Below are 17,708 nucleotides of genomic sequence, written 5' to 3' on the forward strand. Positions count from 1 at the left end.
ATCCTAGTCCAATTTTATATTTTTAGGATATACAAGTCATTATCCTAAATCTGCATTCTCACTGTGCAGTAGTGTAGACAGACTGTGAAGATTATATCACATATCTATTAGTTTTGGGAAACCTCCCCAAGAAATTGCTTTAAAACCCTTAAGTTATCCATTTTTTACTATTTTCCTCTTTGTTAAAAAATAAAATATTATATGAGGATGTTTAGCGTAGGGCTTATGTTTTATTTCTATTTAACTAGATTTGTACTATAATTAGTGGGTTTTCTTCATGTTTTAAATGCTTTAAAGCAATTTCCACTTTTTTAGCTTTAAAAGAAGTATGGCTGGCCATCATCTTTTTTATGAAAATCTTTCATATTGTTAATATTGAAGTCATAGAATATAGTAAAGGGTTGGTCCCTGAATGAACTTTTTAACTGTGTTATAGTCACAGACTAAACTCCAAATTCTGGCCATCTGTTGCACAGATGTTTGGTACCATTTGATTACAAAAGGGACCAAACAAGAAAATATGTGTGGTTGGTATAAATTCCTTACACTTTAAACAGAAGCCTAGTGTATTTTCTCTAAAAGGCAGCTCATTTCTTTGTTTGAAAAATGAGAACAAAAGTGGCACTCACTTCAAAGGGTTACTGTGGGGAATAGATGAAATAGTGAAATTCATGAGGAACTTTCCCTCTGACTTCTCTGAATTTTCTTGGAGTTAATCTACTCTCACTGATTTTAGAGCTCCTTGAAAATACACAGTTGATCTATTGTAAAGTACAGATTATTTTTTCTTTCTCCCATGGTTCTCTACTTTTTATATACTTTTAGTACTACCTCCATGAGTTCTGAAAGGAAACATATTCAGGTTCCAGCCCTGCAGCTGGTCCCCTCTATGAACCTTCTTATTCAGTGTTCATGGTGGAAACTGGGAATCTGTGTATTTTAAAAATTCTACCAATGATTCTGATGGCTCAACAAGGTTGAGATACTGGTTCATACTATTCTTATCATATTAGTATTAGTTACATTTATTGAATGATTTTGTGTTACTAGTTTATTTGGTAAATGTTAAGTGCCTTGCTGTCTCTGCTTTTATACAATTTGCATGTGATTTAGTTTCAAAAAGATATGCCAATTGCTGTGCTGACACATGTATCTCATTTAATGTTATCAGTATTCTATAACATAGAAGGGTACTGTTTTCCTCATTTTATGAATGAGGAAACAGATTTGGAAAGGTTAAGTAATTTATCTGAAATCACACAGCTAGGAATTGTTGGTAGCTGGTGGCTCAGCAGTAGAGTGAGTGCTCGCCTTGCACACGCAAGACCTTGGGTTCGATCCTCAGCACCACATAAAAATATATGAATAAAATAAAGGTATTGTGTCCAACTACAACTAAAAAATAAATATTAAAACAAACAAACAAAAAACTAATCCTAACTACTGTTTCCTATTCCCTTTTTCGTAACTTTTAGATCCACGCTGCCTGGCTGTTTAATGCTTAATACACTTACTGGGCATTTAACATTTATTTCCTGCTTGTTTAAGCCAGTCCTTTGCATTGATTGTGCCACCTACTCTTCAATTGTCAGATCATTTTTTTTTCTGGTTTTATTTGTGATATGTTAGTTGTGGTCTATTGAAAAAATATTGTTTCTGATTTTTGAATTCCAAATATGATATTTGGGACTTAGTCAAGTTATTTAATGTCTATGAGCCTCTGTTTCCTCATTTATCAGAATGAAAGTAGTCTTGTAAGTTCTTCTGAGAATATTATGAAATAAACCATATCAAAGATATTAATATTGTGAGGAGCAAAAAGTTATGTCATTTGCTTTTTTCCCCTTCTTAGCTACCAGGTTGCTAGCTAAATCATTACAGTGATGACTGTGCTTTCTCTTTTACTATACAGTTATGGATTCTTTTGACTTTTAAGTACAGTTTGGTACATCTTTCAGCCAAAATGAAACTTTTCTAAGTGATTGTGACTGTGCAGTCAATTTTGAACACATGAATTGTTACCAGTTGGTTTTAAAGAAACCTTTAATTAGCCTTAATGTTGTGCTGAGGATGAGAGAAAGAAGATATTCAAAGACAATTGCATGATCCATTCTCAACTCTTTAAAAATTTATGGCCTAGAATGTCATCTAAACTATCTTTTTATCTTTTTTTCTCAAAGAGTATATCATTATAGAACAGAGTCAGAGACCTTGCTAATGGCAACATAGGAAATCTTTGTTTTGTGCCATTGTGTGTGTAGGCTACTATTTCATAGGATGAGATTAAATTGTTTGCCAAGATTTGTTGAAATCACTTATGCTGCTCTGTGGGTACCATCACTAAGTAGGATCCCTGAGGTAAATGGCCCTTTGCCTGGGGACCCTCTCATTTAGGCCTTCTTGAGTGTGATTGCTGTTTAAAAGCTCTGATTACCACCTGATATGCCTTTCTTTTTTTCTCTTTCTCTAGGTCAGTAAAATTGTGTCAAATGTTCCCCAGTTGGAGTTTCTAAACCTGAGTTCCAACCCTCTGAATTTGTCAGTTTTAGAAAGAACATGTGCTGGGTCCTTCTCTGGGGTTCGCAAACTTGTCCTCAACAACAGCAAAGCTTCATGGGAGACAGTCCACACAATCCTACAGGAGTTACCAGAGTAAGACCTGAGACCATGGTGGACAGGGAGCTATGTTTCCATCTGTGTTAGTACATAGAATTACTGCTGATCTCCTGTCTCAGAAATACTAGATCTGTAGATTGAATGGAGAAAGAGGTTAGAAAAATTAAGTAATTAGAAAAGGGTGTGAGGGTAATCTGGTAGCATTTCCAGTTGAATACTTGTTCAGTGTTGAATAGCACCAAGACATGGGATATGTCATCCTTTGGCTAGAAAATACCCCTGAGAAGCACTTATCACTTCTAAATCAGCTCAGCCTTTCTCCATTTTAATCTTCTGATTACCCGATTTAAAAAAATTTGCCTTAGTCCTTTGTGTTGGGAGGAAAAAGAAAACCATAGAAAATACATTAGCATTTAGATAATTAAATGATGAGAAATTGACCTGCTATTCTTTTCAAAAATTTAAGAAAGAAATTATACTTTTGTTTGTCAGTTTAGAAATGTTTTATTTTTTGTTTGTGTCTATCTTTGTTTATGCTTATAAGTCTGCAAAAGATGTAGTAAAGAAATAGTTTCTTTGGCTAAATATGGAAGTTATCAAAGCCCTTCAGAATCTCATACTACTTACTGTTTGTCATTGTCATTCTAATGAGATTGGTTTCCTCACTGCATCCATCTTCCAGCGTGGTACTGAATGAGCTTTTAAATCCCATTCCACTTAATAATCAGGTGATCTTTGATAGGCTACTTAACTTTGTTGAGCTCAGTTTCCTGGTCTGTAAAGTGGGTATAATTATTTTTACCTTACAGAAACAGAAATGAAATAAAATCTATAATGTTCCTGATACAGGGCCTGATACAGGACAGAGATTCAATAGTTGTTATCATTTTCAATTTTAAATATTTTTATGTTGTTTTTGGAATTTCCTTTTATCTCCTGTAAACTTATACAAGTCCACCTCTCTTTCAAGGCCATACATTCTTCCCTGGTTATTCCAACTAAAATTTCAACTTCATTTCTGTATCAATCTCTATGCAATTAGTGCTGCTTAATTTAGCATTTAATTTTTTAAGCACAAAATTAACTTGGTACTAGCTTATATCATTCTGTTTTACATACTTTAGGTTTTGTCTTCCTAGCTATACAGGGTATTGAGCTTCAAGAAGACATCTTTGTATTTTCTCTATTATAACTACCAGAGTATCACATGTACTAGGCACTCATTTATTTTTTGAATGAATAAAAATAGGCATAAGGTAGAAATGAAATTGCTTTAAACAATGAAATATTTCCTTTTCTCTTTGCAGTTTGGAGGAGCTCTTCCTGTGCCTTAATGACTATGAAACAGTGTCTTGTTCTTCTATTTGCTGTCATTCTCTTAAGCTCCTACATATAACAGACAATAACCTCCAAGACTGGACTGAAATACGCAAGTTGGGAGTGATGTTTCCATCACTGGATACCCTTGTCCTGGCCAACAATCATTTGAATGCTATTGAGGAGCCCGATGATTCATTGGCCAGGTTGTTTCCTAATCTTCGATCCATCAGCCTCCACAAGTCAGGTGAGGTACAGGCTTGTTCTCATTCTATATGCAAATTGATCTGAGCTTATGCATAAAATGCAATGAAAGTATATTTTTTTCAGTCATAGCTCTACTTTTTTATAGGATGAATTTTCAACATGACATGCAGGTTGCCTGTTGATTGACTAAATTTAAGACATTCATTTTCATAAATGTTCTGGTAACTATTAAGTGGCCTAGCATTATATTAGTAATTTATATTTTATACATTAAAGAGGTCATGCTATGAAAGGGGTGAAATAAAATTGATGAATTGGTTAGTAAAAGACTGAGTAAAAAGAATTATAAACTAGATCATTTATTTGGGCTTAGGGTATGGAATTTTACCTACTATGCCTTTTCAAATGCTCCCTTTCTTATGATCTATAATTGTCTGTGTATTACTATTGGATCCTATATATTATAGAAATGGATATATTTAGCCTATCTTTTTTAAAAAATATTTTTTAGTTGTAGATGGACACAATACCTTTATTTTATTTATTTACTTTTATGTAGGGCTGAGGACCGAACCCAGTGCCTCACGAATGCTAGGCAGGTGCTCCTCCACCGCGCTACAACCGCAGCCCTAGCCTATTTCTTTTTTAATTAATAAACTTAATTTTTATGAACAATTTTAGATTCACAGCAAAATTGATAGAAAATGACAGAGTTCCCACATACTCATAATCTTGCTCACTCTCAACATCGAACACCAAAGTATTAATTTGTAGTATTTCAGTCAGTGAACTTACACTGATACATCATTATCTAAATCCATAGTTGGCATTAGGGTTCACTCTTGGTGTATATTATTATACAAATGTATAATAACACATATCTACCATTGTGTATTTTACTGAACAGTTTCACTGCCTTAAATTCCCTCTGCTCTATTTATAACCCCTAACTCTGGAAAATTGATCTTCTTACTATCTCCAGCATTTTGCCATTTCTAGAGGGTCATATATTTGTAATCATGCAGTAGTAGCCTTTTTTAGATTCACTTCTTGGTCTTAGTAATATGCATTTAAATCCTTCATGTGTTTTCATGACTTGATAGCTCATTTCTTTTTATTGTTGAATAATACTCTATTTTCTGATGTACCTCAGTTTATCTATCATCTTCTGAAGGATATCTTGGTTGCTTTTGAGTTTTGACAGTTAAAGGAAAGCTACTTTAAATATGTATGTGCAGGTTTTTGTGTGACATAAGTTTTCTACTTGTTTGGGAAAATACTAAGGGCATGATTGCTGGATCATATGGTAAGAGTACATTTAGTTCTAAAAAAAATCTGCCAAACTGTCTTCCAAAGTGGCTATGTCATTTTGTATTCCCTCTGGCAATGAATGAGAGTTCCCTTTGCTGTATATCTTGCCAATGTTTGGTATTGTCAGTGTTCTGAATTTTGACCATTGTAACACGTGTACTGTGGTATCTCATTGTTTTAATTTGAAATCCTCTTAATGACATGATAGTGAACATATTTTCATATTCTTACTTGTCATCTTTTTAGGTATTTTATGCATTTTTAGTTGGGTTTTTCATTTTCTTACTGTTGAATTCTTTATATATTTTGTCTAGCAGTCCTTTATCGGAAGTGTCTTTTGAAAAAAAAAAAAAAAATCCTCCCAATCTGACTTCTCTTCTTACTCTTATGACATTATTTTTCACCCTATTTCTTAAACAACTAACCTATAATACAACAACAACAACAAAAAAAACCCAAAAACTTATTTCAATTCACCATGTAGGTACTGGATAAGAAATAAACTTGAATGGCCAGTATTTTGTACAAGGAAGCTATTCACTTTACAGTTCGACACACCTTGATCTAACTCTATTCTTCCGTCTGGGTGGAAATGCCATTATCAGTGAAGAGGACAGTTGTGACTTGTGATAGTTTGTTCCAGAGTCCTCCTAAGTTATTCCTCTGTCTTTACCTTTACAGATGGTCATCAGAAATAGGAAGGGACTTTTTTGTTCTCTGAAATGATTAACCTGTGTTGTAAAATTGACCACTTCATTATCACAGGAATATTTTTTCTATTTGGAAGTCCTGCCTGACTTGGAAATCAAATATTATCTTGGACGATACATTTGCCCTCAACGAAAGAGGCAGTTTCATTTTAGGACTAAAAAATCTTAATGTGTTACATGTTCTCCATATTCATAGATTCAGGTTTCTTGCCTTTTTTGTTTGTTTGTTTGTTTATTTGTTTAATAATGTGTTCTATCTATTTCCCCTTTAGTTTCCATTTTTTTGACCTTATCCCATTTTCAGAATTTTTCAGGTAAAAAAGTGAGAATGACAACATTACTTCTGATCCATGAATCTGTAAAGTAAAATGAGTTGGTAATGTCAGTTTTTAAAAAAATTATGTAATCATGGCATGCATCCTGTTTATTGAAATTACCTGTGACCCTGATTATATAAGCCATTTTGATAGAATCAGAAGACAAAAGGATGTTGAAGAACAGGGCGGTCAGTCCTTGACCACTGAGATCACAAAGACTGGCGAAATTTTTATGGTATCTTACTGTATTGGATAGGGAAAAATTGCAGGCTTTCTAATTTATGATGTTCTTAACATTTCAGAAATTATTAATAGAGATGCTTTCTTTTTATCTTTAGCTTCTTATTTGTGTTCTTTTCTGGATTAACTTAAACAATATCTTTCTTGAATTAGGTTTGCAGTCTTGGGAAGACATAGACAAACTAAATTCATTCCCCAAACTTGAAGAAGTGAGATTGTTAGGAATTCCTCTTCTGCAGCCATATACCACCGAGGAGCGCAGGAAATTGGTAATAGCCAGGTCTGTTGTCCTGATTTCTTTTGCCTTCTTTTCACAGGGCCTTATTGTTTCATTAAAGAGATGGTGCACTAATTGGGGATAGTGCCCTGTGAATTTATCTGTCTCTTGAGCAGACTGTGCCTAAAGGAGCTGCTTCTGTAGCTTCCAGTCTTGGATAAAAAGGGATGTAATACAATGGAGAAACCACGGAATGCAGTTGTCCTGCTGAGGCCACTGAAAAATTTCCTCACAAATCTTTCTATTTTTATGCTTTTCAATACTAGAATATTTGAAGTCCTCTTTTGGGTCACAAAGTAAAAGTCTGTATGATGGGGAATCATTTCTATTGTAGTTGTCCTCATTTTCTCTGTTAACCTAGTGGTTACTTAAAGTGCAAATACCTGGAAATTGAGCTATTCAGCAGCAGCTGTATTTTCTTCTTGAATATATATTTACGTAAGTATGATTACCATCATTATTATCTTCTTCCTCTGACTCCCCTGCATTTCTTGTCTCAGACACTGCCTCAAAGACTACTGGAATTTCCCACAAGTGTGTATTTTTTTTATGAACCTTCAGAAGAAATAAAATTTTGGCTGAAATGGAAGGGGCCATGGAGATTTCTTTATTCTCTTTGTGCACTGCACATGGTAGTTTTGAAAGAGAAACAGTAGGCTTTAAGGTTCCCTAAAGAAGAGTGGTTCTTTAAACAGGATATTGATCTTTCTGACCGACTAATGCCCCACAGAACCTCCTGCTTTACAGTTTTTAACATACATATTAGTATCTTCTGAAGAAAGAAATGTCAGCGTATTTTTCTTTAAAGAGGAGCAAGTCTTGAAGAAGACTCTATGCTTTATTTTCTTTATGCAATCTTTTGAAAATATAATGAATTAATTCCTGAATTATATAGCCATATTGTACTAACTCTTCTCCAGACCAGCACTATTTAATGTGGTGTAAAATTTTACACCTATAGGTGTAAAATTCAGACAGACATATTTCAAGTATTCACAGACACACATGGCAAGTGGCTGCCATATTAACACAAAGAGTGTTATAGGTGTAAAATAGATACTGGATTTCAAATAATCTATATGAATAAAAGAATATAAAATAGCTCATTAATTATTTTGTAACCTTGAGTACATGTTGAAGTGATTGTATTCTGGATATGTTGGATCAATAAAATATACTATTAAAATTAATTACACCTATTTTATCTCTACTTAAAAAAATGTGGCTACTAGAGAATTGAAAATGACATATGTGGTTTAAATTGGACAGTGTTCCCTAAAGTCTTACTTGAAAGATGAGGTAGGATTATGAAAGGTTAATATCTCATCCAAAAATCAGACCAGATTTTTTTGGCCCTTTTTTATGACTTTAGTTTATGTTGGTATTTACATACAAGCAAAACTACACCAAATGTGTCCTTTTAAAAGAATGAGACTGGGCCTCATACCAATTATTTTATTTCTAAAGCTAAATGTTTTTAGTGTCTTAAAATGTCTTTTTGGTTTTCACTTACAGATTGCCATCAGTTTCCAAACTTAATGGCAGTGTTGTTACTGATGGTGAACGAGAAGACTCTGAGAGATTTTTTATTCGTTACTATGTGGATGTTCCACAGGAAGAAGTGCCATTCAGGTAAAAAGGGGCTCTAATCAGGATAGTAAAACACTTAAGAGGTTGAGCAACTTAAGAACTATTGTTTTAGGGCAAAATCAGATAATTTGTGATTGACTTCTTAAAGTACTTCAGTGATGTTTTTTTGTTGTTGTTGTTTTTTTTTTGTTTTTTTAAAGAGGAAGAAACATAAAAGCAAAAACCAGTTTTATCTCATTTGTACAGTATATTTGTTTTAGCCTTGCATATGTGATAAGGATGATTGGGTAAGCATTTGACAAATTCATTGGTTCCTACTCCGTACTTCCAGTCTGTTGCAAGAAGAAGAAATACATAGAGAATTGTTTTCTGTCCCTGATGGTATAATTACCCTGCATGCCTTTATTCCTCTGCATCAGGGTTTAATACAGGGGCACATTTTCACCTACACCAAAATTGATCTCTTCATTTATATTTCATTTGTTTGTAGGATATACTAAGTTACGCAGTCTAGAAGATTTGGCAGATGTATAGTAGCTTCATGGAATATAAGAAAAGGACTGGAAAATAGACTCTTAAGGAAATATTAAAGGAATTAGGATGGTTGAAGAGAAATGAAAAGAAATGCTGAGGGCTACATTAGTGAATACTGTCAAGTGTATAAAGAGATGATATCTATTGTTTGGTGAAGAACTACTTTTAATACTCTGTTCAGGTAAAAGACAGTATAGCAGATGTGATATAAGCAAATATCTAGGAAAAAAATATCTTCAAAAATAAGTTTCTAGGTCTTGGTAACAAAAATCGGTTATTAAAAAAAGTTACTTACTTTTCTTAATGACTTTCATATGAATACCTATTTGACAAGAGGAGTTTCAGACTAACTGTATAGAATTTAGGGCTGAATATGAGTCAAATTAATTGGACCTTCTGGCTACAAACATCTGTGATTCTCATTCATTTTTATTCAACATATCTGTTTATTCCCCAAACAGATATGTTGAATAAAAATATTTTATTTATAGAGGTTTTAAGGGGATTGATATTTCTGTAAGGCTCAGCCAGTTCTGTGTAAAAAGATTTTGTGATATTATTAATAGTGTTTTAAAGTCTAAACATTGAAAAGAATTAGACAAATTAAGTAAAAATCTTAAAGGAAACTTTTAAAGATTAACAGCACAGCCATGTACTAGGAAATATGTATGGATAAAAAGGAATGTAATACAATAGGGAAACCGCAGAGTGCAGTTGTCCTGCATTACTATATCTTTCAATGCAATGTCAGCATATTAAACCATGTGAAAAAAATTAGGTTAAAAAATGGTCTAACATCTATAGTTGAATTTGGTTCATCCTAAGATATTAATGGAAGAAATAGTATTCTGGCTTTGAGCATTAGTCCTTATAGTTTTTTAACTTCCAGTCTGTTATAATAAAGATATAAAAAGAGAATTGTTTTCGTTCCTGATAGTGTAATTATCCTGAAGTGCATTTATGCCTCTATACTAGTTGGTATTCTTGAATGCAAGTCATAGAAACCACGTTTGATTAACTTTAATCTAGAGAAAATTTTATTGAAAGGATATTGGATATTAATTAGTAAACTGAAAGAATTATTAGGCAGAATTAAGAATGAGGCTTAGGCAGTGTATTAATTAGCTTTCCGTTGCTGTGAGAAAATAGTTAGGATGAAAATATTTATTTTACATTGTGTCTGGAGCTCCTCTGAGGCAGACGATCACAGCAGAGAGTACATGGATGGAACAAAACCATTCACTTCATGGTGCTGGGAAGCAAAGAATTAGAGGAAGGGGACAGATACAAAATATACCCTTCAAGGACACTCCCCTAGAGACCTACTTCTCCAACTAGGCCCCACCTTCTAAAGTGTCTATCACTTCCCAGTAGTACCACCAGCTGGAGACCAAGCCTTTAACACATGAGTCTTTGGGGAATATTCTGGACCTAAATTATAATAGGTATCTCAATTTCCTTTAGCATAGAACATCATTGAGTCTGATTTTGATCATCTAATACCTCAACTACTAAAAGTTTAACTTTTGCATTCAGAATCTCAACAAACAGGTAGAACTAAAATTGCTTTTCCTTGCTAGTCTAAATCACTCAGAATCCACTTCTGTACTTATTTCCAGTGTGTTTGACCATATAAATAGCCAATGTCTTGTAATTCTTTTGGTGTTTTTATAATTAACCCCATAGAACCTGCTGTTATCTGATGTTAGGGAAGCAGAATATATGTGAGGAACAGTGAAACAAATAGGGAATTTGTTTACTTTTGCAATGGAATTCCTTCACACAGGGAATTTTACTACTTTTTCAAGCAAGAGAGGTACAGCTTCATCAGACAAAAGAGGGTGGCTACCCTGCTAGCAAGAAGACCTAAATGAGGATTCAGGGTACTCCCAAGTAATAATCTTCCCATGTACCTCCATTTCAGTTCTCTCTCTTTTCTCTTTTCTAACTAATGCTCAATGTTCCAACTTTCATATAAGAGTCTCAATGTGGATTTAACTGATTTGAATCAGTAACTTGGAGCATCAGACTTTGTGCATTTTTTTTTTATGACAGCTTCAACTCTGTTATAAGAGAAAAAGGATCCTTTTCTTAATACTACCCAGGTTTTAGTCTGTGCCTTAGGCCTAATTTATAGGGATTTGACCTTATTTTTTTTTATTTAAACTATCTCGTACCCATGGAATGGCAGGTGCTGTGCCTCATAGTCTTAAATTCTTTATGCCCTTCATTCTTGGCAGCACTTTATCAGTCTCATGCACATGGCCACAGATGATAATTAGTTATTTTACTACTCCATGTCAAGGACTTGCAGAAGGTCTTCCCATGAACACTAGTAGCCCTTTCTAGGCCAGAAGCCAGTTCCAAGTTGCCCTTAATCACCTGAGGGTCTCTTGCCTATAATCCACTCCCTCATACCAATTTCTTTCTTTTTTTTTAATATTTTTTTTAACCTTTATTTTTTATTAATTTGTTTTTTTTTCTTTTTTTTATTGGTTGTTCACAACATTACAAAGCTCTTGACATATCATATTTCATACATTAGATTGAAGTGGGTTATGAACTCCCAATTTTACCCCAAATGCAGATTGCAGAATCACGTCAGTTATACATCCACAATTTTACATAATGCCCTATTAGTAATTGTTGCCTCATACCAATTTCTTTTTTTAATTTTTTTAATTTTTATTGTTGGTTGTTCAAAACATTACATAGTTCTTGATATATCATATTTCACACTTTGATTCAAGTGGGTTATGAACTCCCATTTTTACCCCGTATACAGATTGCAGAATCACATCAGTTACACTTCCATACCAATTTCTTAATACAAACAACAGAAATCAACTTTGGCCAACTTAAATAGGATAGAAATTTGATAAAAGAATAATAAATACTGTGTAGCTTACAGAATTGACAAGATTGGGGTATTAAGCCTTGGCAGTATTGATGGAAGCAAGGCACAGCCAAGATTTCTATATTTCACTTTATGAATAATATTCTTCTGATATTGATCATTAAATGGTCACTAGCAAGCTGCTGGACTTCATGGCCTTCAGACGTTTGTAGTCATGCCTTTGAATTCTTGGTTCTTTATCTGTTGGTAACAATTTTGGTTATACCTTGTGCCTTTTGCTTGTCTGAAAGATTTAAAACTCCAGGTTTGTGTCATTTTCCCATGTTCTTGCTTTCAGGGAATAGAGAAAGAAAATATCTACTCTTCAGTTTTTGAATTCTTTTCGGGTTCCTACATCTCATGTATTTTGGATTTTTCCACCTCAGTCAGAAGGGCATTCAGATACCAGATAGGCAAAGTTGACATCTATCTACTGCAGTACCTATTCTCTAGTGATTTTTCATATAAGTCTCTTTGTAGAATTATCCATTTGCCCATCAAATATTTTTCAAACTCTTGTGATGTGACAGGAACTGTGTAAGGCATTTTAAAGGAACTATAACAGCATTCGTGCTTATGACAATAATAAGTGATGAATAAGAACTCAAGAATTTTATTAAAACATATTCATTGTGAATTAAGAATAGTGATATCTAAACAGTATTAGTACTATGCTTATTATTTGTCTTCCAAATTATATGCATAATCTTTCCCTAACATACTAATAAATAATGAATAGCACAGTACATAGTTCGTAAAAGGTAGAAATTTGACTCTTTAAGTAATTCAGTGTCTCATACAGAATCACATTTCAGCTCCAGTTTCTAGGAAGTATGGAGGTTTCTGTTTATTTTGGAGGAAACATTTCTTTTCACTTGACCATGGATTTTCTTTTTAAAATCAATGTTTGACTCAATTTTCCTGTAAGTACTAACTTCTGCAACATCCTTCCCTTCTTTTGATTTCATGAACTTTTCCTCTTTCTCTTTTTCCTATCTTGTGCCTGTTAAACATGAAATAGCTCTACTTAGATGTATGTAAAAAAAAAAAAAGTTACTCAAAACGTCTTTGAGGGCATGAATAAAAGAGTCATTATGCTCAGCTGAATGTCCTTTGTGGTAACAGAATTATTCTGTGAGTCAGTTGGATTATTCACATCTGTTTCTATGAGATTAGTCATTTTGCCAGTGGAAGTCTTTTAAGAATGATCCAGAGATTTACATATTCTGTTTTCCTATCTCAGAATGAAATGTTTGGGGGACTGAAGGGAGATTTTATATGTGTGTGTGTGTGTGTGTGTGTGTGTGTGTGTGTGTGTGTGTGTGTGTTTTCAGTGTGTCTTATAAGAGCTTTAGAGTTTCTTACAGGTGCTCAATGACCTTGTTATTGCTTTCTGGTAGGTGGTGCTCTTTAGCCTCCCTACTGTTGCTGCTTTTGGTAATAGGGACTAACCCCCAAACTGAACAATCAGCCATATATTTCATGTTTACTTATTTTGTAAAACAACCAAAGATGAAAAGTCTCTGTTTTCTGATTTTTGGCCTTTGGATATCATAGTGTTTCCTTTTCCAGGCAATAGGCTCTTGCTTTAAAGCCTTGCTGTGCTGTCTCTTATTGGCTTGTGTAGCAGTGGTGTGCTGTTTTACAATAAATTCAGTGTGTGCTGCAGGTGGTTGAAAAGATGTCCTTGCTGAGTTGGTGATATTTCAATTATTAGAGCCTTATGCTTTAGTAGGAGAACTTCTAGGAAATAACTCTGGATTCTAGCTGGATTTCAGAGGAGAGTTTAATTTACTCACTGAATGCCTACTATAAACCATGAGGTGCTGAGCCAGATGCCGAAGATGAAAGGACAGAACAGCAGTGTCTGCTCTCAAGAGGCCTGCCATCTGGACTGAGCTAGTGGTATTCTCCTTTGCTGGGTATTCTTCAGCTTCCAGCCTCTAAAGGTGGAGTTACCCCAGCCTTCGTTTTTGGACCTCTTCTCATCTGTAGTTATCCTTCATGTGTGTTTAGCCAATCCTGTGGCTTTAAATGCCTTCTGTATTCTAATAATTGCCAAATTTATACCGCCAGCCTTGACCTACTTAAAAATTCCAGACTAGTATTGCCAACTGCCTACTCAACATTACCATATGAGTGTTTAAACCCATTGTGTCTAAAATCATACTTTGACTTTTGGTACCCTTCTTTACCCAATGCTCCACTACCGACCTGCTCTTCTGCAAGTCTTCCTTCATCTTCCTTAACCACCGAGCCATATCCCCAGCCCTTTTCACATTTTTATTTTAAGACAAGGTCTCACTGAGTTGTTTAGGGCCTTGCTAAGTTGCTGAGGCTGGGTTTGAACTTGCTATCCTCCTGCCTCAGCCTCCCGAGGCACTGGGATTACAGGTGTGCACCAGCACGCTCAGCTCAGATTTATATAATATTTAACAAACCCTTTCCTGCTGCTCCTCAGATGTATCAAGCACATGTCCTGCTTAGGCTTCTCCCCTCACCCCCTTTTGGAATGCTCCAAGTTTCTCCCCCTCAGAGACACCTTATTAGAGATTCCGTCTCTGTCCACCCTATCTAAACATAGCATACCCTATCTCCTATAATTTTCTTAAACTACTTTTACATTTCTTATTATTATCTAAGTCAGGCTTGACTTATGTTTCTGGTATATTGTCTGTAAGCTCTGCAGAAGTAGGGGTTGTTGCTGTTCAATACCTCGCTCTCTACCTGGGGCTTAGAGCAGGGCCTGATGTATAGCAGCGTTCAGTATGAACACTGAATATTTGTGTTATGTTCCAGGATCATGAAGGAGGGGGACTTAGGTCTGCTGGAAGAAGATTCTTTCCTAGAAAATGATTGAGTTAATCTGGTAAAGGTGAGGAGAGAATATTCTGGACAGATGTGAGTACTTGAGAAATAAAGGTGCAGAAGGATGAAATAACTCTTCATGTGTAGTCATCTATAGCAATTTGAAGTGGAAAGTAATGGCAGATAATGTTGGGGAGGAAGGTAGGCACCAGCTCAGACTATTAAATATTTTGGCATGCCATATGGGCAGAGGAAGACTTTTTCTTGTCTTTTGTTGCAAATTTCAAGTGGGGAAGAAAATCCACAAGAGGGGATTTTGGTTTGTATGTAGAAGGAGAGGCTGAGAGCGACCCATAGTCCTAGTCAAGAACTGAGACTTTAAAGGAGGATGTGTGTGTTGGAGGTTGCTCATGTATTTTTAGAGAGGTACACAGTAGGAGTGAATTTCTATTACTATTGAATTGGAAGTAGTCCTCAGAAAACACATGCAGGTCTACTTGTTTTCTGATATTTATAGCCTGGATTTCTCTAAGGGTATATAAACATCATTTAGAGAAGAAGAAACCTTCACATTTATGGTTCTGGTACATGTTTATTATTTTTGCCTTGCCCTGTATCATATGTCTGTCCACACTGCCTTTATTTATCAGTTTTTCCTTGATTCTGTGTTAGCTTTATCTCTTCATTTCTTCTAAGAGATGGAATTTAAATAGCTTCTTTAGTACTCCACTAATACACAGTCCTTCTGTGTTTAATTTCAAGAGAGAAAAGTAAAAAAAAGGATACAACTTTTGTTTGAGAAATCAACATATCATGTATCTTTGAGTGCTTGATGATTTCTTTTTTGAGAACAGTGGGGCAGAGTAAATACATTGATTTGGGGTGTCTATTTTTTCAGACTTCAAAATTTTGCTTTTCATAAAGAGGAGTTTTAAGAAGTATAGCTTTAATAAACAATTGTTGAATGGAATGGAAAAAATCCTCTTGTCAGAGACAAAGTGGCAAAGCCAGAAACAGGTTTCTTAAAGGCCTTTCTTTGCCTTTACTTTCATTTGGTACCTTACTTTCTGTTTGTCCCTAGGAAATCCTTCTTTATGATGCCAAGGATTATATTAGGAATTCCTCAGATGCTTACTTGATTGTCAGTAGTGGTGTGCTTTTTGAAATATGGAGAGTGTGCTTTTTCCTGCTTAAGACTAATGACTTTTCTAAATAGAGCTGATTATATCTGTGTTATTGTGAGAGCAGGGCTGCAGCCTGTATTTGGACACCACCTCAATGAAGGCTCATTTTGTCTTGGATGTTGGAGAAATCCTAGTGTGCTGTGTCCGTTACCTCATATTCCTTGCAGACAGAGGACCTGCTGTTGTAAAGGAACATTCCTACACTGGACACGAATCTCCTGGGGGTCTCCATGTTGCCAGGCTCCATCATCCTCTGACAAGGGCCGTGACACAGCACTCCTCACATTCAGCTGCCAGTCTGATGAGAAACAAAAGGGGCATTCTCCTTGATGCACTATGGAGAGCCTCTGAAATGTTAGCTTTCCCTGTTGCTTACTGCCTTTGTCATTCCAATGACCTTGGACTTCATTTTGACTTCTTGCCACTTTCCCAGCCCAGCAGAAGATAGGCTGCCTTCCTAATCTTGATTAGGGTTATATATGAGTATTCGAATGTACCTGCAAAGGAAAGAGAGAATGGCAACCAGCCCTCCTAAATCATGCTTTTGGGGGACATTTTCTTTGCTGTCCAAACTTTTGTTTTGGCCATGGCAGAAAGCCAGTTTTATCTTTTTTGTTGTTTGCTTTTTAGAATTAAAGAAAAAAATTGAAAAATACTGAGAATAATAAAATAAGAACATTTATATTCATTCCAAGGTTATTTTTAATTAAATAGAAATAACATTATAATGATAAAATTGAAGTACCTTTTGACTTCTACTATCTTTTTCCTTACTCCAAAAAATAACTATTTTTTTATACCTCCACTAAATTCAAAGTAGGATTTTATAATTCTTTGTCAAGATATATTATAATTTCTTCCTTTGTAGTTTTTCAGTCTGGTCTTTTCACTTCATATTGTGTTGAATAGTGTCAGAATTTGATGTCAAATGTATCAATCCTTTATAATTTATTTTTTTTTTTAATTTTTACTTGTAGTTGGACACAATACGTTTATTTATTTATTTATTTGTGATGCTAAGGATCGACCCTAGTGCCTCACATGTGCTAGGCAAGCAAGTGCTCTACCACTGAGCTACAGCCCCAGCCCTATAACTTATTCTTAGTGCATCTTTTTAAAGGAAATCTTTTCCCTTCCAAAAATCATTTAAGATAATCTCTTAATTTTTGGTTTTGAAAGATTTTACATTGATGACTCTGAGCCAGATGGAATTTACTTTTTTTTATAGTTTCAAATAACGATCTGAAGGTTCCCCCTTTCCTACCATGTGGATGATTTGCATTTACCAGTATTCTTATTGCCACCTCTGTCATATGTCCTATTGTTTATATATAAATATTTCTTTTTTCTATTTTTTTTTCTTTTTGTACTGGGGATTGAACCAAGTGGTGCTTACCCACTGAGCCACATTTCCAGCCCTCTTTATTTTTTGAGACAGGGTCTCACTTAGTTGCTTAGGGCCTCGCTAAGTTGCTGAGGCCAGCCTCGAACTTGTGATCCTATTGCCTCAGCCTCCTGAGTTGCTGGGATTACAGGCATGTATCACAGGTATGGCTATATTTCATATTTTCCTATTAAATTAACTGTTTCATCTAGTTTTAAATTATTATAGTTTATCTAACAATAAGTCTTCAATGTCATTCCCTATTGAGAGATTCTTGCCAATGAAAAAATATGCTATATCAGTATTTATCTCTTCTT

The 17,708-nt window shown here is 34.8% G+C and overlaps 1 protein-coding gene across 5 annotated transcripts in view; it reads left to right on the forward strand.

Moving 5' to 3' along the window:
* The window catches only part of Tbcel (tubulin folding cofactor E like), a 58,070-nt gene that overhangs the window by 26,284 nt on the left and 14,078 nt on the right, over nt 1-17,708 (forward strand). For all 5 annotated transcript variants that reach the window (XR_003302106.2, XR_003302107.2, XM_026403483.2 and 2 more), the window contains 4 exons: nt 2,471-2,652; nt 3,924-4,180; nt 6,872-6,998; nt 8,511-8,627. Coding sequence is in view for 3 of the 5 variants with exons in the window: in XM_026403483.2 (XP_026259268.1) it covers nt 2,471-2,652; nt 3,924-4,180; nt 6,872-6,998; nt 8,511-8,627 (683 nt within the window). In the remaining 2 variants the exon portion in view is untranslated. The remainder of the gene's footprint in view (nt 1-2,470; nt 2,653-3,923; nt 4,181-6,871; nt 6,999-8,510; nt 8,628-17,708) is intronic.

Source organism: Urocitellus parryii, chromosome 4, assembly GCF_045843805.1.
Source record: "Urocitellus parryii isolate mUroPar1 chromosome 4, mUroPar1.hap1, whole genome shotgun sequence".
Taxonomy (NCBI): domain Eukaryota; kingdom Metazoa; phylum Chordata; class Mammalia; order Rodentia; family Sciuridae; genus Urocitellus; species Urocitellus parryii.